Source organism: Dendrobates tinctorius, unplaced genomic scaffold (assembly GCF_039654945.1).
Source record: "Dendrobates tinctorius isolate UK_male_01 unplaced genomic scaffold, ASM3965494v1 ptg000211l, whole genome shotgun sequence".
Taxonomy (NCBI): Eukaryota; Metazoa; Chordata; class Amphibia; order Anura; family Dendrobatidae; genus Dendrobates; species Dendrobates tinctorius.
This window is the reverse complement of record NW_027361878.1, coordinates 15,651,090-15,673,771: the sequence shown is the minus strand read 5'-3', so window position 1 is coordinate 15,673,771 and position 22,682 is coordinate 15,651,090. Positions and strand designations below refer to the sequence as shown.

Genomic DNA, 22,682 nt, shown 5'->3' with positions numbered 1-22,682 from the left:
CAAAATTACAGCACACAGTAAAGTAAGTGTTACATTGCTGGAATCGGGGCCTTTTGACTTGCATCATGTTATTGTCATATGAGGATGCTTTTCTAAGTGACCTACACATACGGCGAGTGAAATAAGTATTGAACACATCACCAATTTTCTAAATAAATGTATTTCTAAAGGTGCTATTGACGTGAAATTCTCAGCAGATGTCAGTAACAACCCATGCAATCCACACAGGCAAATAAATCAACCTTAGATGTCCATAAATTATGTGTTATACATTTTCCTTGTGTAAATTCTCAGCATTGAACACGCGTACTGAAATTTAATACTTCGTAATAAACCTTTTTTGGGGATGACAGCTTCAAGACTCCTCCTGTATGGAGAAACTAGTCGCAGGCATTGCGCAGGTGTGATTTTGGCCCATTCTTCCACACAAACACTCTTCACATCCTAAAGGTCCCGTGGTCTCCTATGAACTCTGAGCTACATAAATTTTCTATTGGACTCAGGTCAGGTGATTGGCTGGGCCATTCTAGCAGCTTTATTTTCTTTCTCTGGAACCAATTTGGAGTCCACCTGATTGTGGACAGTTTATAGTGAAATGATGATCTTTCAACTTCTAGATTATGGCCTCAACAGTGCTCACTGGAACACTCAGTAGTTTAGAAATTCTTCTGTAACAAATGCCATCAGCATGTTTTCCAACAATGAGGTTGCAAAAGTCTTGAGACAGCTCACTGGTTTTACCCATCATAAGATGTTTCTTGTGTGGCACCTTGATAATGAGACATCTTTTTACAGGCCCTTTGTTGAACCAGCTGATATTAGTTTTCACTAAGCAACAAGATTGCTTTCTAATTATTGATAGATTTCACCCGGTATCATGACTTTCCATGGCATTTTTTTGCACCTCTCTTCATATGTTGAACATTTTTTCCCTGTGTCATTTCCCATTATTCCACATAACTTAACTTATGGACAGCTATAGTTGATTTCTTTACCTGTGTGAACTGGATGGGTTGTTGCCAAAGTCTGGTGAGAATTTCATGTCAATAGCACCTTTTAGAAAATCATAGAATGGTAGAGTTGGAAAGGACCTCCTGGGCCATCTGGTCCAACCCCCTGCTCATAACAGGATTCACTAAATCATCTCAGACAGATGTCTGTCCAGCCTCTGAAGACTTCCATTGAAGGAGAACTCACCACTTCTCGTGGCAGTCTGTTCCACTCATTGATCACTCTAACTGTCAAAAAGTTTTTTCTAATATCTAATCTGTGTCTCCTCCCATTCAGTTTCATCCCATTGCTTCTAGTCTTTCCTTGTGCAAATGAGAATAAAGATTATCCTTCTACAATGTGACAGCCCTTGAGATATTTATAGACAGCTATTAAAGGGAATCTGTCACCCCATTTTAGCGCTATAAGCTGTGGCCACCGCCATCAGGGGCTTATCTACAGCATTCTGTAATGCTGTAGATAAGCCCCCCGATGTAACCTGAAAGATAAGAAAAATGTGTTAGATTATACTCACCCGGGGGGGGGGGACGATCCGGTCCGATGGGTGTCACGGTCCGATCTGGCGCCTCCCATTTTCATACGATGCCATCCTCTTCCTGTCGTGGCCCCTACACAGGCGCACTGCTCTGCCCTGTTGCGGGCAGAGCGGAGTCCTGCAGTGCGCAGGCGTCGGGAGAGGTCAGGCGCCTGCATACTGCAGTATTCTGCTCTGCCCTCAACAGGGCAGAGCAGTGCGCCTGCGCAGGGGCCACGACAGGAAGGAAAGAAGACGGCATCGTATGCAGATGGGAGGCGCTGGACCGCGACACCCATCGGACCGCCCCCCTGGGTGAGTATAATCTAACGGGTTTTTCTTTCAGGTTACATCGGGGGCTTATCTACTATCTTATCTACACTGATGTCGGTGCCGGCAGCTAATAGTTGAAAAAAAGGGTGACAGATTCCCTTTAAGCCTCCTCAATAGGAGCTGACGTGTTCCATACTTATTTCACCCGCTGTATGTAATGCTAGAGATTATTCCAGTTCAGGCACAGCTGTCCTGTAGAGTGTAACTTTGGATTTAATATCTAATATAGGATAAGGGATGAATGTAATGGTGGATCTACGCAGGACATAATTTTACATCACTGACCAAGGATAACACGATGGAATGAGCACTCCTGGTGCTTGCGTATGCCGTCCCAATCACAGACATACAGTGATCAGCTGTCTTTTATACAGGCAACGAGTTAAAACAGGTGCAATTAATACAGGTAATGGGTGCAGAGTAGGAGGAAAAACTCACAGGTGTGGGAGAATCAGAATTCTTGCCGGTTGGTTGGTGATCAAATACTTAATTCATGCAAGTGTGGTGAAATTGCGAAAAAACAACAACAACAAAACTCGCAATTCTGATTTTGTATTTTTCCAAATTGTTTTTACGTCTTCTATTATGTGTCAAAAATTACATGGCGGTATGATTCTCTGCATCAGTACAATTACAGCGATAGGAAACTTGTCAATTTTTTATATAATTTTAGTAATGACAAAAATATTAATTTTTTTTTTTTTTATTTGTGTCCCCATCTTCCCAGATCCATATCATTTTCAGTTGATTGAGCGGTGTTAGAATCTATTTTTTTTTTGTGGGACAAGACAATGTTTTTACTGATACCACTTCGGGATAAATAGGACATTTTGATCACTTTTTGCAACAGCATCTTTTTAGTTATGGGGACCAAAAAAAATAAGAGTTTTGTCATTTTGATTATTTTTTTTTACTGTTTACGGTGTTTATTGATCGGGTTAATTAACTTTACATTCTGACATATCGGACTTTTACTGATAGGGAGATACCACATGTGCATTTTTTTAATATCTATATTTTTAATGGGAAAAGGAGGATGACTTGAATTTTTTTTCATATTTTTTAAAACTTGATTTTACTTTTTACTGTACTTGCCTGTCCCTTTAAAGGACTTAAACCTGTGATTGTCTGATAGCTTGTTACTATACACAGCAACACCTGGCTGGGAGTTAATTGCTCCACACTTCTGTGCTGTGTAATACATCTTTAGTGCTTACTTAGGTTGAACATTTCTGCTGGCAGAAGCTCTTGACTCTGTTCATGTCACACAGATATCATCACAAATCCTCTGCACTTCTATGTTGCTGCCTGCTTAGGATTGGTCAGCGTCATACAGGAGGAAGAAGTACACGCCCCTAGTGAAAGTTATTTAACACCCACTTGGACATAACTAAAAAGTTGAACTCAATAAGTGACAAATATTTGATTGCTAATATCTCTGCAACGGAGAAGTGAAATTAAAAAACATGAAAACTTTTTATTCCACTCTGCAGCCACTTTTACATCGAGTGTCCATGATATGCAGGTTTAAATTTAAAGTAACATAGAAGAGCGTTCAAGTAAAATTAGATCATTTTACCGGTTGAGTTGAAGGTCCAGACAGCTAACAAACTCATGGATGGAAATGTACTAATTTAGTATAGCAGAGATAGAGAACTTTGGAACATCTTATAGGTAGGCACTTGGATATTGATCATGCTGTCCTAGAAAACATAAGGGTTTTACATGGTGGAGCTCCATACAATGACAGAGTCCTGTGTGCAAATGAGGTCTGGATCACATTGATTACAACATTGCTACACCAATGTTGCTGTGTACATTGAATGCAGGAAGCAGAATCACAAGGATTGGGGCTGTAGAAGACAAAGTTAAAAGAACTACTGGAGAGCTTGAAAATGCCCATTCAAGAAGACGATAATTGCGATGGTTTGCTTGCTTGTACCAGGAGTCGGGCATGTTACAGGACTTAGAGAGGATGATGTCGGAATTGTGTACCTGAGCAGAAGGTACTGAAGTGTGACTTCCATTAAGGACACACTCCTAAGGTTACGTCCACACGGTCAGAAGCTGGCAGCTCTTTGAACGCAGCACATGTCCGCTGCATCCAAAGTGCTGCCGGCTTTCCAACGCAGGTGATTTCGCATGTGTTCATTGAACCGTGCAGGAACTCGGGATGCAGTCACACACGGGGAGGCAGAGCAAGGGTTAAACAGGTTTATTTAAAGGGGGATGTACTCCACGCAGGGAGTGAGGGATTGTAGGGTGACGGTAAGGAATGGGGCAGAGCTGGAAGAATGGCAGGGTAGGTGAGGGACGAACGAGAGTTCAATAATAGAGGTTCAACTTATCGGACTGTAGTCTTCCATTGCGAGAAGTTCAGAGTTCCAACGGAGGCACCGTCAGCAGCGGCGCGGGTCGTCTAGATGCATGACAGGTGGGGATCCAACGGTGGCACCGACAACAGTGGCACATGCAGTCTCTCAAGTATCTGTCCACGATGAAGAAATGGCCTCCGGGGGAAAACAACAGGATGCTGGGCGGTGAGAGGAGGTCCTGCTCTCACCCCTGTCACAAGTCCACACTCAGAGCGTGTCACCGCAGGAACAACACCACGCTCCTCAGTCAGTCCAGCTACTACTCTCAGGAACTCAGGTCTGTCACTGCGCACTCCGGGACTGCAGGCACTAGCGTCTGTCTCAGACTTGTCAGGGGGGTATCGTCTGGTCATGGAAGCTGGCGGGTCCACGTTCACAGAAAGGGCTGTAATTTAGTTACAGCAATCCGCTGAGCACTAGTGATGAGTGAGTATACTCATTGCTCGGGTTTTCCAGAGCATGCTCCAGTGTCCTCTGAGCATTTTGGCGTGCTTGGAGATTTAGTTTTCGTCGTCTCAGCTGCATGATTTGCGACTGCTGGACAGGCTGAATACATGTGTGGATTGCCTGTTTGTTAGGGAATTCCCACATGTATTCAGGCTGGCCAACAGTCACAAATCATGCAGCTGAGACGATGAAAACTAAATCTCCGAGCACGCCAAAATACTCGGAGGCCACCCGAGCAACGAGTATACTCACTCATCACTAGTGCTCAGCGGATTGCTGTAACTAAATTTTTACACCATAGTTTTAAAAATAAATTGACTTTGCTGTAACAATTAACAAATGATATTACGAGAAGTCTATAGAGCAAAATCTGCCTCTCCCCGGAGTCCAGGGTGGAGCAGCTTATTGTCATACACTTTCACTTTTATTCCTGTTCTTATCACTGGTGACCTGAGTAGAAAAATGCCGCCTTATTACATTCTGAAAGACTAACCGTAATTTTTCTTTCATAAATCAATAGTGCACATAAAATAAGCAACTTTGTAATATATCTTATCGGAAAAATTAGCTTCTTTCTCTGCCAAAATTGGTAGATTTCATTCTGATTTCATGCCGTTTTTTAAATGCGTTTTTAGTGCAGAAACACTGGGATTCTGCACCTGCAACCTTTCACTACATTAAACGTAAGTTTACATCATGGTTGGTAAGTGGTTCCCACAAAATGACGCACATTTACGTCAAGGCGATCATGTAGGCAGTTTCAGGTCCTGCACAATCACTGCCGAGAACTCTGTGTAACTTGTAGCCAAGCACCGGCTGTCATGGGCAGGAGTGGTGCCCGCAGCGCCCCGAGCCATTTCACCTCCAAAATTCTTCGATTGATATCGATCGCAGCATTTAGAAATCTGGGAAAAGGCTCCCCCTCTCACGCAACTGGCACCCCCACAATAGTCATTGTGAAGGCTCGATTATTGCCACGACTTCCGAGTATGCCAGCTACAGAGACGGACCGAAAGAATAAAGCAGTCTTAGGCTAGTTTCACACTAGCATTTATTCAACGCAGCGCACGGCGCCGCTAAGCCCCGCCCCCTGCCGGCTCCCTGCCCGCCCTATCCGGTCATCGCCACCTACTATTGCACATGGACGCTTGCGATCTGCGCACCCTATCTTTAGCATAGGGTGCGCAGATCGTGCGCTGGCCGTGCGCTAGTAGGATTATGGCGTGCGCTGCGCACTTTTGAAGGTGCGCTGAACGCAGCATGTTGCATTTCGGCGCACCTTTAAAAGTCCGCAGCGCACGCCAAAATCCTACTAGCGCACGGCCAGCGCATAATCTGCGCACCCTATGCTAAAGATAGGGTGTGCAGATCGCAAGCATCCATGTGCGATAGTAGGCGGCGATGACCAGATGGGGCAGGCAGGGAGCCGGCAGGGGGCGGGGCTTAGCGGCGCCGTGCGCTGCGTGGAATAAGCGCTAGTGTGAAACTAGCCTTATAACTTTTACCATATGATGAACGGCATAAAAAAAAAAAATTCTTGGATTTCTGTTTCTTCTTCATTCTGCCTCCCAAAAATTGGAATAGAAAGTGATCAAAAAATGTTATGTGCCCTAAAGTGCTACCAATAAAAATGTCAACTTGTATTAAAATATAATATAAATCTGGTATCGCTGTAATCGTACCAACCTGAGAAATAATGTCTAGTGAGGAGCGAACATGCTCAAATAAGGTGCTATCTGAGCATGCGCGGGTGCTGAGTGACTTTGGCATACTTGAATAATGTGTTTGAGCACTTGCGCCTGCACGTCTCGCGGCTGTTCGACAGCCACAACACATGCAGGGATTGTCTAACAAACAGGCATTTCCCAGTGTGACATGGCACCCTCAAACCATTCCAGCAAAATCGGAACTTTTCACCGTGCCTCAAAAGTAGTTTCTGACCACATATAGGTATTGGTGTATTTAGGAAAAATTGCGTGACAAATTGTACTGTTCAGTTTCTCCTATTATCCCTTTTTAAAATTCAAACTAAGGGGCCAAAGCAACATTTTAATGGAAAAAAAATGGTAATTTTCCATTTACTCAGCCTAATGTTATACAGCTCTGTAAAAATTAAGTTTGAAAATTGTGAGATTTTTCAAAAATTTTCCACAAAATTTTGATATTTTCACAAGTAAATGCAAAAAAAAAAAATCGGCCTAAATTTACCACTAACGTGAAGTACAATGAATCCAGATAAAACAGCCTGAGAACCAGTGAGAATCGTTGAAGCGATTCCAGAGTTATTACCCCATAAAGCGACAGTGGCCAGAACTGTCAAATTTGACCTGGTCAGGAAGATGAAAACAGGCTTGTGGGTGAAGGGGTTAAAAAAACAAAATTTAAGTATTTTTTTTTACATGCATTTTTTTTTTTTTTTGCTTCCCATAGACAATTAAAGGGAAAAGCACAAAATTCAACAGCATCTGTAAAGAGAACATATAATGTAAAAAAAAAACCACTATTAACCTGCAGCTATAGGGTTAATTAGTAGGTGAAATACCATTCTGAAGCTGCCCAGCACCCACACTGAGAGCTCCGCGGCCGACAGGAAATTCATTTTTTTCCTCCCAGCAGCCTCGGGCTGTCAGTCATAGGGTGGGCGGCGCGGCTTTAGTCACCGCTGAGTGCATAGAGAGCAGCAACTGTAACCGCGCCTCGGCACTGACCTTCCCTATTGCTAATCTGGCCGTCAGTCTGGGCCGGTCACTATGACTGGTGACTGATGATGCGCCGGCTCCTCTATGACTGAAAGCCGAGGCTGCCAGTACGAATAGAGGTCATGTCCTCCTGGTAGAGCGGCTCTCAGCGCGGGCGCCGGGCAGCTTCAGAATGCCATTAACCTGCGGATTAACCCCATATATGCAGGTTAATAGCATTTTTTTTACATGTCAAGTCAAAGGGGATGAGTTTTCATGAAATCACATTTACTATGCTTAACCCCTCAGTGACGGGCCAAAATTTTTTTTTAAATCCTACCAGTGTCCCTTTATGTGGTAATAACTCTGGAACGTTCAAACAGATCCCAATAATTTTGAGATTGTTTTTTTCGAGACATGTTGTACTTTATGTTATTGGTAAATTTATTTGTATATATTTTGTGTTTATTAACAAAAATATCAGAAATTTGACAAAAATGTAAAAAAGATTGCAGTTTTGAAACTATGAAGGATTTAAAGATAGTCATACCACAAAAAAACATTAATAACATTTCCCTCATGTCGGCTTTACATCAGCACCATTTATAAAATGTTTTTTTGTTAGGCCTTTAGGAGGTTTCAAAATGCAGCAGCAGTTTTTCAAGGAAATTTACAAAACGTATTTTTTTTCCAAGGACCTATTCAGGTTTGAAGTGACTTTTGGGGTCCTAGATATTGGAAAATCTCCAAAAGTGATACCATTTTAATAATAGCACCCCTCAGCATATTGAAAACTGCTGTCAGGTAGTTTATTAACCCTTCAGGTGATGCTAAGGAATGAATGCAAAGTAGTATAGGAGGAATGAAAAAATGTAGTTTTATCACCTAAATGTCGTTGACTTCTGCCCAGGCCACTGTAACCGGCAGGCTCTAAGGCCGCTATTTGGCCGTGAATTGCCATGGCAAACATCGGGACCACACAATTGTGATCTCAGGGTGCCGATGGAGATAAAGAGGGAGAAGCCACACTCTGTTAACCATTTATATGATGTAGCCACTATTGACACCAGCATCTAAGGAGTTAAACAGATATTGATGGTGACAACACTGATCGTGGCTGAAGCAGCAAGTAGTCAGCTATAGTGTACAGCCGACAGCTGCTGGATTGTCGCCTGTATGGGGATACTAGTCTCTCATACAGTGCCTTGCGAAAGTATTCGACCCCTGGAACTTTTCAACCTTTTCCCACATATCAATGCTTCAAACATAAAGATACCAAATGTAAATTTTTGGTGAAGAATGAACAACAAGTGGGACACAATTGTGAAGTTGAATGAAATTTATTGGTTATTTTAAATTTTTATGGAAATTCAAAAACTGAAAAGTGGGACGTGCAGTATTATTCAGCCCCTTTACTTTCAGTGTAGCAAACTCACTCCAGAAGTTCATTGTGGATCTCTGAATGATCCAAAGTTGTCCTAAATGACTAATGATGATAAATATAATCCACCTGTGTGTAATCAAGTCTCCGTATAAATGCACCTGCTCTGTGATAGTCTCAGGGTTCTGTTTGATGCACAGAGAGCATCATGAAGGCCAAGGAACACAACAGGCAGGTCTGTGATACTGTTGTGGAGAAGTTTAAAGCTGGATTTGGATACAAAATGATTTCCAAAACTTTAAACATCCCAAGGAGCACTGTGCAAGCGATCATATTGAAATGGAAGGCGTATCATACCACTGCAAATTTACCAAGACCCGGCCGTCCCTCTAAACTTTCATCTCAAACAAGGACAAGACTGATCAGAGATGCAGCCAAGAGACCCATGATCACTCTGGATGAACTGCAGAGATCTACAGCTGAGGTGGGACAGTCTGTCCATAGGACAACAGTCAGTTGTACACTGCACAAATCTGACCTTTATGGAAGAGTGGCAAGAAGAAAGCCATTTCTCAAAGATATCCATAAAAATTGTTGTTTAAAGTTTGCAACAAGCCACCTGGGAGACACCAAACATGTGGAAGAAGGTGCTCTGGTCAGATGAAACCAAAATCAAACTTTTTGGCAACAATGCCAAACAATATGTTTGGCGTAAAGGCAACACAGCTCATCACCCTGAACACACCATCCCCACTGTCAAACATGGTGGTAGAAGCACCATGGTTTGGGCCTGCTTTTCTTCAGCAGGGACAGGAAAAATGGTTAAAATTGATGGGAAGATGGATGGAGCCAAATACAGGACCATTCTTTAAGAAAACCTGTTGGAGTCTGCAAAAGACCTGAGACTGGGACGGAGATTTGTCTTCCAACAAGACAATGATCCCAAACATAAAGCAAAATCTACAATGGAATAGTTCACAAATAAACGTATCCAGGTGTTAGAATGGCCAACTCAAAGTCCAGACCTGAGTACAATCGAGAATCTGTGGAAAGAGCTGAAAACTGCTGTTCACAAACGATCTCCATCCAACCTCCCTGAGCTCGAGCTGTTTGCCAAGGAAGAATGGGCAAGAATTTCAGTCTCTCGATGTACAAAACTGATAGAGACATACCCCAAGCGACTTGCAGCTGTAATCACAGCAAAAGGTGGCGCAACAAAGTATTAAGTTAAAGGGGCCGAATAATATTGCACACCCCACTTTTCAGTTTTTGAATTTCCACAAAAATTTAAAATAACCAATAGATTTCGTTCAACTTCACAATTGTGTCCCAGTTGTTGTTGATTCTTCACCAAAAATTTACATTTGGTATCTTTATGTTTGAAGCATGATATGTGGGAAAAGGTTGAAAAGTTCCAGGGGGCCGAATACTTTCGCAAGGCACTGTATCTCAGGTCAGTAAAAAGACATATTGGCGGTCATTAAGGGATTATTAAACTATTAATCACAGCAGACATTCTGCACAAAACAGGAAAAAACACAGCCTTTACACTACTTGGGACCATGACCTTGTTGTTTATTCGCACAGTGTTTTGAGTTTACAGCAGACACAAACTCAGATCAGCCATAACACTAAAATAGCTTTGGCTTTAAGGCATGGTGTAAATGAGACCTCTGATGGTGTCCTGTGGCATCCATAATTATTGAGAGGTGTTCTTGGCTCTGAATTATGTTTAGGATGGTGATCCATGTTACAGAAACATCCACATGAATACCGTGACCAAATGTTCCTAACAAAACATTGTCCAACATATCACCCTGTCTTCTTCCCATAGACACACTGCGTTTATGCCACCCATCCAGGGATTCCCTCAGTGTCACTGGAAAACATGGTTCAGATGGATCCCTTGACGTAACCATCAACTGCAATTACACAAATGTTCTCTATTCAGACTTTTTTTCCCAGAATGGCAAAGAACATTATTTAGCAAGTTTTTCTTCTCCTGGTCATCTTCCTCCTCTTACCTTCCAGGCAAAGTTTCATTTTCAAAATTAGAATTGAGTATTTGCATAACATATCTGTAATCTGTACAGAATGCAGAGGTAACCATCATAGTTAGCCCCTTGTTCCTGAGCTAGCCCAGATGCCACACAATACGTTTTAATGAATCTGTCTCTAGGATCAGCCCTCCCAAGCCGTCTCTATGGGCATACAGTTAATAGAAAGTTTTATAATCTAGTACCTTGATATCTGCGATTGATGTCTTATTCCCAAGAAACCAAGTTTTTTTTTAAATATGTAAATGAGCTGTTAAGATCTATGGGGCCGGACATAGATCTCCCCAAGAATCTGCCTCCAGAGCTTATATTAAATGAAAGGGAGAGTTAGGCCTGTTTCACACATCAGTTTTCTCCCGTCAGTCAAAATCCGCCAATTTTTTTAAAGAACGGATCCGCCAAAAAAGGGGCAGATCCGTTTTTCCCCCATAGACTTACATTATTGGTGGATCTTGACTGACGGTCGTCTGTCCCACCCGTTTTTGTAGGAAGCCTGTAAGATTTTAGCGGCTCCCGGGCGGATGAGACGGACCCTGCAACGTTTTTTTTTGTTGATGGTCCACTATTTTGAGCATTAACCCATGAATGCCGTTCCGGGAGCCGCTAAAATTTCTCTCTCGACCGACCGACCTCCCGATCGACCGACCTCCCGATCTTGAAGCCCGCGACATCGATGCTCTGTCTCTCTCCGGAATGGCGACCGACCTCCCGATCTTGAAGCCCGCGACATCGATGCTCTCTCTCCCACCGGAATGGCGACCGACCTCCCGATCTTGAAGCCCGCGAGATCGATGTGGACGCTCGGCCTCCCGCGAGATCGATGGGGACGCTCGGCCTCCCGCGAGATTGCGCCATGGGGACGACCGGCCTCCCGCGAGATTGCGCCATGGGGACGACCGGCCTCCCGCGAGATCGCGGCCATGGGGACGTCCGGCCTCCCGCGAGATCGCGGCCATGGGGACGCCCGGCCTCCCGCGAGATCGCGGCCATGGGGACGCCCGGCCTCCCGCGAGATCGCGGCCATGGGGACGCCCGGCCTCCCGCGAGATCGCGGCCATGGGGACGACCGCGGGCACTTTAAATCATGCCGCATTGCTTCTTCCACGGATCCGTTCTACGTGGTCTGATGTCATCCGATCAGTTTCTTTCCACTTTGGCGGATTTCAGCTGACCGCCGACGACGGAGGTATGAAACAGGCCTAACCAGTGTGAACATATAATGACTGACAGTCTGCTCTATTGATCTAAATGTCTCACGCAAGTAACTCCGTCTTTCATAAAAAAAAATTCCCTGGATGCAGATTCTCGGGGAGATCTATGTCCGGCCCATAGATTTTAACAGCTATCTATTTTATTGTTTCTAAACACTCTTTTTGGGTGATTCCTTTGTATCCCTGTTCATACTGCACCCACACACACAAATGATTCACCATTTGAAAGGTAAACTTGTCCCCTTCAGCAAGAAAATAGCCAAACAAACCACACATCCACGATTTGATCACAAATTACAGTTTAAACATTAATTATCATAAACCTGCAGTAAGGAAAAATGACCTGCAGGTGGCACCACAGTACCGCAAAGCACACTGCCAACACATTTGTATACATGCACTGCTTTTTCGCTGATTACTTTGCCCCACACACACACGATACACCATTTGAAAGGTAAACTTGCCCCCTTCAGCAAGAAAACAGCCAAACAGACCACACATCCATGATTTTATCATTAAATACAATTTAAACACTTATTTTCATAAACCTGCAGAAAGACACAATGACCTGCAGGTGGCACCTCAACCGAAGACATTTTTTGGCCTCTACTTATCAAACCAATTTATTGAATTACCAATCTACATATATACATACCTGTCTGTGTCCAGCAGCTCATGAATTATATTTACATTTGACCAGCTCGCTTTTTCTCAAATTGCCTGCGCCCTCGACGACCAATGTGTGAAAATTTCGCATGAGCCAAGCTAGTTTTACATATTAAGAAAAAATATGGATTTCTCTGGAATAAAGCATCGGATCGCAGATATCAAGGTGTCATTTTATTCAGCTTCCTATGACCTGCATGCCCATATAGACGGCTTAGGAGGGTTGATCCTACTGACAGATTCCCTTTAACTGCACATGGTCCTGTTACAGAATTAGAGCCAGTAGCATCAAGGTATGTTTCTTCAATATAATGCATAATCAATGTATAATAAAAAGTAACTTTATTGTATCACTAATCCGTACTACTTTAATGAGGAAACTCCTTATAATGGATTTCTTAGAATCATTAAATTAACTGAAAATCAGTATGAAGCATTGTGTTACACAATTGTAGCACTTGGTTTCGTGCTTCTCACCTGTCACATTTGTGTCATTCATGTGTAAATATTCAACTAGTGTTATAATAAAGCTTTTACATTTCCCACACAGAGCAATCAGTGGAGACAATTCCTGTAAAAGGCTATAAAGATAAATGTGCCGCCCAGGATATCACACCTATGATCAATCTTGTGTTATTGCCTTCTTTATGGTCTTATGTCCTAAAGGCCCCTTTACATTTAGCGATGCACCAGCGATCCCGACCACGATATGACCCGGTCAGGATCGCTGGTGTATCGCTAAGTGGTCGCTAGTGAGCTGCCAAACAGGCAGATCTCACAGCGATGCAGCAGTGGTCGTTACCTTTCAGACGCGGCGACCATGACGTCCTCCGTCCGCGTCCACGCCGTCGCTCGTCGGCGCCAGCAGGAAGCACCCAACGAGAAATGGACCAGCACGATCAGCGACAGACAGCGGGGGAGCCGGTCGGAGGTAAGTATCACACATAGCGATATCGCTAGCAATATCACTGCTGCGCCACAATCGGTGACGCTTTAGCGATATTGCTATGTGTAAAACCCCCTTTACATGATCTGCTCTATCTGAGGCACACTGAACCATCGCCAGTTTGACTGAATGGCCTCTATTCCGAAGGAGAACAAGTAAAGGGCTCCCAATGGTAAAGCTTGGGATAAGAGATCATGCATAATGCCTTAAGGCCCCGTTACACATAACGATGTCCCAGCGATCCCACCAACAATCCGACATGGATGGGATCGCTGGGACATCGTTAGGCTGATCGCTGGTGAGCTGTCACATAGACAGTCCCAGCGATCAGGACCAGCGAGCAAGCTGGTTTCCAATGTAAACATCAGGTATCTAAGAGCCGCACGGCTCCTGGATATCCGATGTTTACATTAGAAACCAGCGTCGCTGATCGCTGGTCTATCACTGCCACATGCAGCGATGCGCGCTGGCCAGCGGGAGACCAGCAATAAAAAATGGCCCAGGACAATCGAGCACGATCAGCGATACCTGGCAGGGGGCCGGTCGCTGATCCCCGTCACACACAGCGATCTCGCTGGCGAGATTGCTGTGGCGTCACAAAATCAGCGATCACGCCAGCGAGATCGCTGTGTGTGACAGGGCCTTATGGAAGGTGAAACCACCAACTCTCCTATGTTTATAACTAGATGTTGGGAGAGCCTGGAACAAAACCATTGCAAGGCGGTGATCAGTTAAGAAAAAGGAGTTGGGTTTGTCCAGCTCAATCTATGTAGGGTAAAATCAATAAATCCATAGAAGAGTGGTGAGTGGAAACTGATCATCAACACATTTTGAAGGCTATGTGTTCTTAAAGGGAATGTCACCTTTTTTTTTTGCATATAAGATGCGGCCACCGCCATCAGGGGCTTATCTACAATATTCTGTAATGCTGTAGATAAACCCCCGATGTAACCTAAAAGATAAGAAAAACTAGTTAGATTATACTTACCGGGGGGTGCGGTGGGTGTCGCGGTCTGGTTTGGCGCCTCCCATCTTCTAGCGATGACGTCCTCTTTGCTTCCCGTCGCAGCTGCACTGCTCTGCCCTGTTGAGGACATAACAGAGTGCGCAGGCGTCGGACAAGGTCAGGTGTGCGGCAGCGTCCGCTATGCCGTAGATCATATTCAAGCAGAGACTGGAGTAAGAATTCTGTTGAGGCGCACATAGCGGCATGCACCTATTAATTAATCAGGAGCGTCTGTTCCAAAATGCCCCCCCCCCATCAAGACCAAAGACAGCTTGTTTGCCTCACCAAACCATGCTATGATTGTTCGTTATAGTTGAAATTGGCCATTTCATTCCAGTTTTATCTAGTGTGTATGGGCTTCATTATACATCACCAGCACAGTATAGTCAGCACACTGACACATATAATGGAAGCACTTACACATCCATTTCTTATGGATCCATGTCTCCATATCATTAAGCTCAAGTCCTATTCTCATTCATTTTTGTGGATCAGACTCCGCCATTCAAGTCTACCAGGAAGACATCCAGATGTAAAATGGAAGACATTAGTTTCCAAATCTTCCCAACTGATCCTATCAATGGAAAAAGACGTCTGACAGTTTTTAAAATTCAATGGAAAATGGAAAAAAATGGAGAAGTATAGTTCTTTTTGTATGGCTGAGAAATATAAGCAAAGGTGGCTCCACACTGGACGAGCTGAAGACCCCCATAATTTGCTGCCATTCAGAGGTAACTGTGATTTTTACTATACACTGCAGTACTCAGGTACTATAGTGTACTTATTTATTTTACTCACATAGAACCGTTAATTCCACAGCGCTTTACAGACATTCTTGGCACTGATTGGGGCTCACAATCCAGATTCCCTATCAATATGTCCTTGGAGTGTGGGAGGAAACACAGGGAGAACATACAAACTCCTTGCAGGTGTTGCCCTTGGTGGGATTTGAACCCATATGCTAAGCTCCATAACACCAGAACTGCTGATTTTCAGTTGCCACAGCTCCCCCACAAATGCAAATGAAGGTGACCAAAATATCACAGATACCCCAAGGTGGTACAAAATAAAAACTACAGCTGGACATGCAAAAAAAACACACAAAACAATCAGACAAATCTCCATTTACAGAAAAATAACAACGCTATGTGTCTTGGAAAATGTTGATCAAAAAACATTTTTTATTTGTTTTTTTTTTAAAAATTCCATTTTTTTAAAGCCACTAAAATAATACAAACTATACAAGTTTGGTACTGCCATAATCATACTCACCTAATGCCGTGTCATTTTTACCATACAGCGATCTGAGCACCCACTGATCACTGCCGTTTATAGACCTATGATGTCAATTAGTGATGAGCGAACGTGCTCGGACATGGCGTTATCCAAGCATGCTCAGGTGCTAACCTAGTGTCTTCGGCCTGCTCCAAAAATATATTCGAGACCCCGTGGCTGCATGTCTCGCTGATGTTTGACAGCCGCCACACATGTAGGGATTGCCTGCTTGGCCAGCTTCAGTCCCCTTGTGGTTTTCCAATGCTGCAGAGACAAATCTACCTCTGCTTGAGCCTTGGAGAGAGCACAATTCAGATCAGTGGCACAACTATACGGCTGGTCCACACAGAATCTTCAGGAGCGCACCAACCCCAGCACAGCAGAAAGCCAGGAGCGTTGCAAGCCTCATGATGCATCTTGAGACCAACCCTTTAAAAGGTTAAAAATAGGTCCTCTGTGAGGACTGACATGTAAATCAACAGCCGCGGAGACACCATCACATGTTTCTCAACGCAAGCAATGACTGGCCAGGTCTTTCACCGGGAAGGAACAACCACGGGAAGGGCAGTCTCCAATGAAGGAAACCACCTATGCCAAAACATGGTATCCATCCACAGACAGCTGTTTCGGGGTATTGCCCCTCATCAGTGTGGAGTAGGAAACTGGCTAGTAGGAGCAATGCCTAGTAAAAGACTATGAAAATGAGGATGAGTGACCTCTGTGAGGACTGAAGCATTGCTTAAAGGGACCCTGTATGTCCTCAAATGTAGATATAGGGTTAATCTAAAGGTTAATAGCATTTCAGTGGTGTCCGGCTGTCTTAGGCCGGGTTGACACTTGCGAGAAACCTGCAAGAGTCTCGCGTCTCAATACCCGGCATTGTGATCAGTGGCTGTAAGCACAACCCAGAACTTTAATTGACAGCTTGCTCTGCAGCACAGCTGTGCAGATCAAGATGTCAATCAAAGTATCGGAGCATGATTACAGCCGCGGCGACGATCACAATTTTGTGAACGATGACTGTAGCTGTTCCGAGCCCTCCTCTATGACTGAAAGCCGGCAGCTCCCTGGAGGAATAACGGTCATTTTTCTCCCCATGCTTTCAGTTCAGCCTGTGGATTAACCCTGTATCTTCTTGTTAATAGCATTTGGGGAAATGACAGGTTCCCTTTAAATAGGGGTGAGTAAACCAATTTTTTTTTCCCTGAGTACTGAAGTCTGTGCATTTTTGGCTATATTTACATTACACATAAATGTAAGATTCTCTATTTTCACATTTTGATCAATTTGTATGAGCCCATTTGTGCCAACTGTGCACCTAATCACAGCTCAATGACTGCCAGTGTCGGACTGGGGTGCCAAGGGCTCACCAGTAACATTGACCTTGGGGGGCCCACTTTTCACCTGCATACAAATATTACACTACCCTCATTCAAACTTGCCTTTATCTATATATATAAAGCTGAGTGTATGTATGTGTGTGTATGTATCAAGCCTTGCCCACTCCACATAGCCCCACTCACTGGCAGATGTAGGTTGCAGAGGGAAAGTGCAGGATGCGGGTGGATAGCGAAGCTGCGAGGGAGAGAGCGGGACACGGATGGAGAGCGGGGCTGTGGAGGGATAGAGCGGGATGGCGCGTGGAGATAGGGGTTGTGGAGAGAGCGCAGGGCTGTGGAGAGAGCGCAGGGCTGTGGAGGGAGAGCGGGGCTGCGGAGGGATAGAACGGGACGGCGCATGGAGAGCGGTATGACGGGTGGAGAACGGGGCTGCAGAAGGAGAGCGCGTGATGGCGCGTGGAGAGCGGGGCTGTTAAGGGAGAGAGCAGGACCCACGGTTAGTTACTATGCCCGGGCAACAGCTAGTTTCTATATAATAATAAGCTGGGTAGTTTGGTTAATGAATGATGAGATGCTGCTTTTTCTGTACAGAGTGAATAAAGTGAATTATACCAAGTACTGCTGATAAAATGGGATTGGTGGACCAAACTGCACAGGGGCCCACCGGGGGATTCCCCTGTTCCCCTATGAGCCAGTCTGAGCCTGATGGCTGCCATAATCTTAGTATATCACAAATTCCTTCTACATACAAGTCCTGGATTATTAGGTAACACTTGGATTAGCTGTCAATTCTTAGGAACTTGGCTCCTGATTTTCAGCTTTCACTTTCACTGTAGATGTTCATTCTTAAAATGCATCCAGCCCGTGGAATGCCCGGGGGAGTGGGAATACACAGGCGACATGTGATTTCCTCCAGTCATTAGTGGATGAAAGAAAAGAGAAACTATCACCGTTACACAAGAAGCAGCAGTTCCCTACAGGTGCATCACCTGGAATAGCAGGATTTTCTGGCACCTCTCTTAGGGTCTTATATCGGATATTGAAAATTACTATTCTTCTCTGTACAGATGAACTTTTCCATTATAAGATTTTTTTTTTAGCATATACAAATATCAGCCAATGTGCAGACTGCATGTGGGTTTTTTTTTCGCAATTTTTAATTGAAATATGAAAATTGAAGAAGAAGACATCTGTGGAACGACGGAAACGGCGACAACTTGTGCGACATGGGACTGTGTAAGTGTGAAATTATTCTCTCTTGTGTTAGATTACAAAAGCATTAAATCCATATAAGCTTTATAACCAGTGTTTTTGTCATTAGTACAGTATTGTTACTATTTGTATTATTATGTTCCATTATTAGATGAATACCTGCTTTGATCTTTTATTTCTTTTCTTATGGGCGTGTGCAGACTAGCGTATTTTCGGCATGGTAAATCATCAGATGTTAGTCTATGTGACCGTGCACATGTTCAAATTTTTTTTCCCTCATGCAGGATAAAAATGCTGCATGCCCGCGTTTGATCCTACAAGCGTATCGAACTTGGCCATGCAAGTCTATGGGTTCGTGGGACATATCGGACTGCACTCGGATGACATTCGAGTGCAGCCTGATTTCTGCTGCCTTACAGAATGGAGAAGTTGGAGATTTTTTTTTCTCCATTTTCTCCTCACCTGAGAGAACACTATGATCACACTTTGATCTGAGCGCCATTTGCATAATTGACACGATTTTCTCGGATGAGAGAATATCCACTCGTCTGCACCTGCCCTAACATACTCCAATGCTATATAGTTGAAGGGGTTCTCTCATCTTGACAGCTATTTTATAAAAGATAATGCACTCAGCTAATCGCTGTGGGTCCTGCTCGTGTAGCCATTGTTAGTCAGCTACTATCCCCAGAAGAAGCTTTATATCGCCAAACATTTTCCCATAATGAAGTATTATTTGGTGGCCATTCATATGACCAATGTAATAGATGGATGGGCTGAGTGCACAAGGGCAACTCTTTGGAAATGGTCAGAAAAAAGTGCCCATATGTTATCCATATGCTACTATCTGAGTTTCGCCCTGTCCGTAAAAAACAATTGAGGCTGAAGAAACGTATACAGATTATTTTCACTGTAATTCTCATCATTGTACAGGTTACAGTGAATGCAGCTGATGTCTACATATCAGACTTATGGGTCGTAGACATAGATCACTTATCATCATAATGATTTATTATGGTTTTCCAATGTGTCCTTAAAAATATTGTCTGTCTGTGATTTTTTGATAAGCATTGCGAGAAAATAAAAATTTAATTTGGAAACTCTGTCTCCCATGCTACCGTAAATCTGTAAAGATAGGGGGCATGCAGTAAAAACGTACGGTCAACTTTGAGCTCATCTATAGATGTTGTATTTTCGCAAACAACAGCTTGACATACCTGCAATGCCACATACACTTACTGCATTCACATCACATCACTCTTGTAGCCTGTTACTTTCTAGTACTCATAGATGTGCGCGAAAATACCGCAAAACCCAGCTTCTGTTCGATAAAATAATCTCCATAAAGAAGGTAAAAAAACCAACAACTTTATTCTGTACAGGCATCTCTGGGGAAATCCATGGCAGGACCTTATTGCTGGACCTGTCACAGGGACTTGATGCACTGACCATTTTTAAAGGGAATCTGTCAGCAGGTTTTTGAAAATGCAGCATATTGTAAGGGCAGAGAGCCTGATTCCAGGTATGTGTCACTTGCTCTGCAGATTGCTGTAGGTTAAATACAGTTTTTTATCAGCAGGAGATTATCACTATTGGACAATGTGTTGCATGCAAGACAGTCAGGCTAATGTGTGTAAACCCCAACCCCCCACCCACACACACTGATTGGCAGATTGCTGCAGCTTATTAGGAAGCTGCCAATCAGTGGTGTGGGCTCAGCATTTAGAGCACTGCTAGATTTGCAGCAATGAAAATAGGGATTCTATCAAAACTGCACCAAGCAGTCCAGTAAGTGATCCATCTCTAGAATCAGATTCTCTGCCCCTACACTATACTGCTCTCAGATTCCATAGCAAAAACTTGCTAACAGAGTCCCTTTTAAGGGTGATGACCTTTACCCCACCATGCACTTTAGGTAGCTATTCGTCCGGCAGCTATCTTACCTGACTCTCCCATACACAGTAGCGCTCTTTATGTGTTCTCTATGAGAGAGCGCCAACTTATCTTTTAGAAAACAAAAATATTGGCAGTCTGAAATCGGACATGTTGCATCCTTACCTCCTCCGACATATTTTGTTGGGCGCCTCATTATAAATTAGACTGTTGGCCGAACCCGTTGTTACGCTTAGGAACATTGGGGCCAATAAAAAATGGCAATACAAATTGTGTAGACAGGTTCACTGTATGCCATGTTTCACTAGTTAATATGTATGCTGCATTTAAATTCCAAATGGTTATCACTGTACATGGACTAAAATGCTAATATGTAGCTGGCACAGTATCTTGGAGCCCTGTGACGATCAATCTAAGAGGTAACGGGGGGAACCGAAAACACAATCATGTAGTCCATAAGTATACAGTGGGTGCGGAAAGTATTCAGACCCCTTTAAATTTTTCACTGTTTCTTTGCAGCTAAGCTATTTGGTAAATTCAAAAAAGTTCATTTTTTTCTCATTAATGTACACTCTGCACCCCATCTTGACTGAAAAAAAACCCAGAAATTTTAGAAAATGTATCAAAAAAGAAAAACTGAACTATCACATGGTCATAAGTATTCAGACCCTTTGCTTAGTATTGAGTAGAAGCACCCTTTGAGCTAGTGCAGCCATGAGTCTTCTTGGGAATGATGCAACAAGTTTTTCACACCTGGATTTGGGGATCCTCTGCCATTCTTCCTTGCAGATCCTCTCCAGTTCCGTCAGGTTGGATGGTGAACGTTGATGGACAGCCATTTTCATATATCTCCAGAGATGCTCAATTGGGTTTAGGTCAGGGCTGGGCCAGTCAAGAATGGTCACAGAGTTGTTCTGAAGCCACTCCTTTGTTATTTTAGCTGTGTGCTGAGGGTCATTGCCTTGTTGGAAGGTGAACCTTCGGCCAAGTCTGAGGTCCAGAGCACTCTGGAAGAGGTTTTCATCCAGGATTTCTCTGTACTTGGTGCATTCATGTTTCCTTCCATGGCAACCTGTCCCTGCAGCTGAAAAACTCCCCCATAGCATGATGCTGCCACCACCATGTTTCACTGTTGGGATTGTATTGGCAGGTGATGAGCAGTGCCTGGTTTTCTCCACACATACTGCTTAGAATTATCACCAAAAAGTTCTATCTTCGTCTCATCAGACCAGAGAATCTTATTTCTCATAGTCTGGAAGTCCTACATGTGTTTTTTAGCAAACTCTATGCAGACTTTCATATGTCTGGTATTCAGGAGAGGCTTCCGTCGGGCCACTCTGCCATAAAGGCCCGACTGGTGGAGGGCTGCAGTGATAGTTGACTTTGTGGAACTTTCCCCATCTCCCTACTGCATCTGTGGAGCTCAGCCACAGTGATCTTGGGGTTCTTCTTTACCTCTCTCACCAAGGCTCTTCTCCCACGATTGCTCTGTTTTGATTGGACATCCAGGTCTAGGAAGACTTCTGGTGATCCCAAACTTCTTCCATTTAAGGATTATGGAGGCCACTGTGCTCTTAGGAACCTTGAGTACTGCAAAAATTATTTTGTAACCTTGGCCAGATCTGTCCCTTGCCACAATTCTGTCTCTGAGCTCCTTGGCCAGTTCCTTTGACCTCATGATTCTCATTTGGTCTGACATGCACTGTGAGCTGTGAGGTCTTACATAGACAGGTGTGTGCCTTTACAAATAAAGTCCTATCAGTTCAACTAAACACAGCTGGACTCCAATGAAGGAGTAGGAGGATCACAAGGAAATGGACAGCATGTGACTTAAATATGAGTGTCTGAGCAAAGGGTCTGAATACTTATGACCATGTGATATTTCAGTTTTTCTTTAATAAATTTGCAAAAACTTCTGCATTTCTGTTTTTTTTGTCATTCAAGATGGGGTGCAGAGTGTACATTAATGAGAAAAAAAAAAACTTTTTGGAATTTACCAAATGGCTGCAATGAAACAAAATTTGAAAAATGTAAAGAGGTATACTTTCTGTAAACACTGCATATACAAACATCTTTATTGGTCACATGAACAAGTATAGATACACAAGGTCAATAAGGTGGGCAAACATACAGCCATGCAGTGCGAAGGGCAGGTGAGACCAAGTACATACGGTACTCAAAGAGTCCAATATACAGCTATGTTAGCCATCATAACAGAGATCCACTGTCTGGTATCCAAAAGGTATATAATCTGCACACAAATATATCAAGGCAGCAATATGAAGCATACTCAATAAGAGCACTTAATAATTATGTAATATGCCTTTAAATCTGAAG

At 43.6% G+C, this 22,682-nt stretch overlaps 1 protein-coding gene and 1 long non-coding RNA gene across 2 annotated transcripts in view; one reads left to right on the top strand and one right to left on the bottom strand.

Moving 5' to 3' along the window:
• Positions 1-10,433: 10,433 nt before the first annotated feature.
• LOC141058296 (uncharacterized) overlaps positions 10,434-22,682 on the bottom strand; it is a 32,398-nt gene continuing 20,149 nt past the window's right edge. Inside the window, exons 2-3 of the long non-coding RNA XR_012222136.1 lie at positions 14,608-14,703; positions 10,434-10,661 (exon numbers count right to left, since the gene is read on the bottom strand). This is a non-coding gene — a long non-coding RNA (uncharacterized lncRNA). The remainder of the gene's footprint in view (positions 10,662-14,607; positions 14,704-22,682) is intronic.
• BATF2 (basic leucine zipper ATF-like transcription factor 2) overlaps positions 16,623-22,682 on the top strand; it is a 40,478-nt gene continuing 34,418 nt past the window's right edge. The window contains exons 1-2 of the mRNA XM_073554490.1: positions 16,623-17,080; positions 18,077-18,476. Of these exons, the coding sequence (XP_073410591.1) occupies positions 18,408-18,476 (69 nt within the window). The 5' untranslated portion in view covers positions 16,623-17,080; positions 18,077-18,407. The remainder of the gene's footprint in view (positions 17,081-18,076; positions 18,477-22,682) is intronic.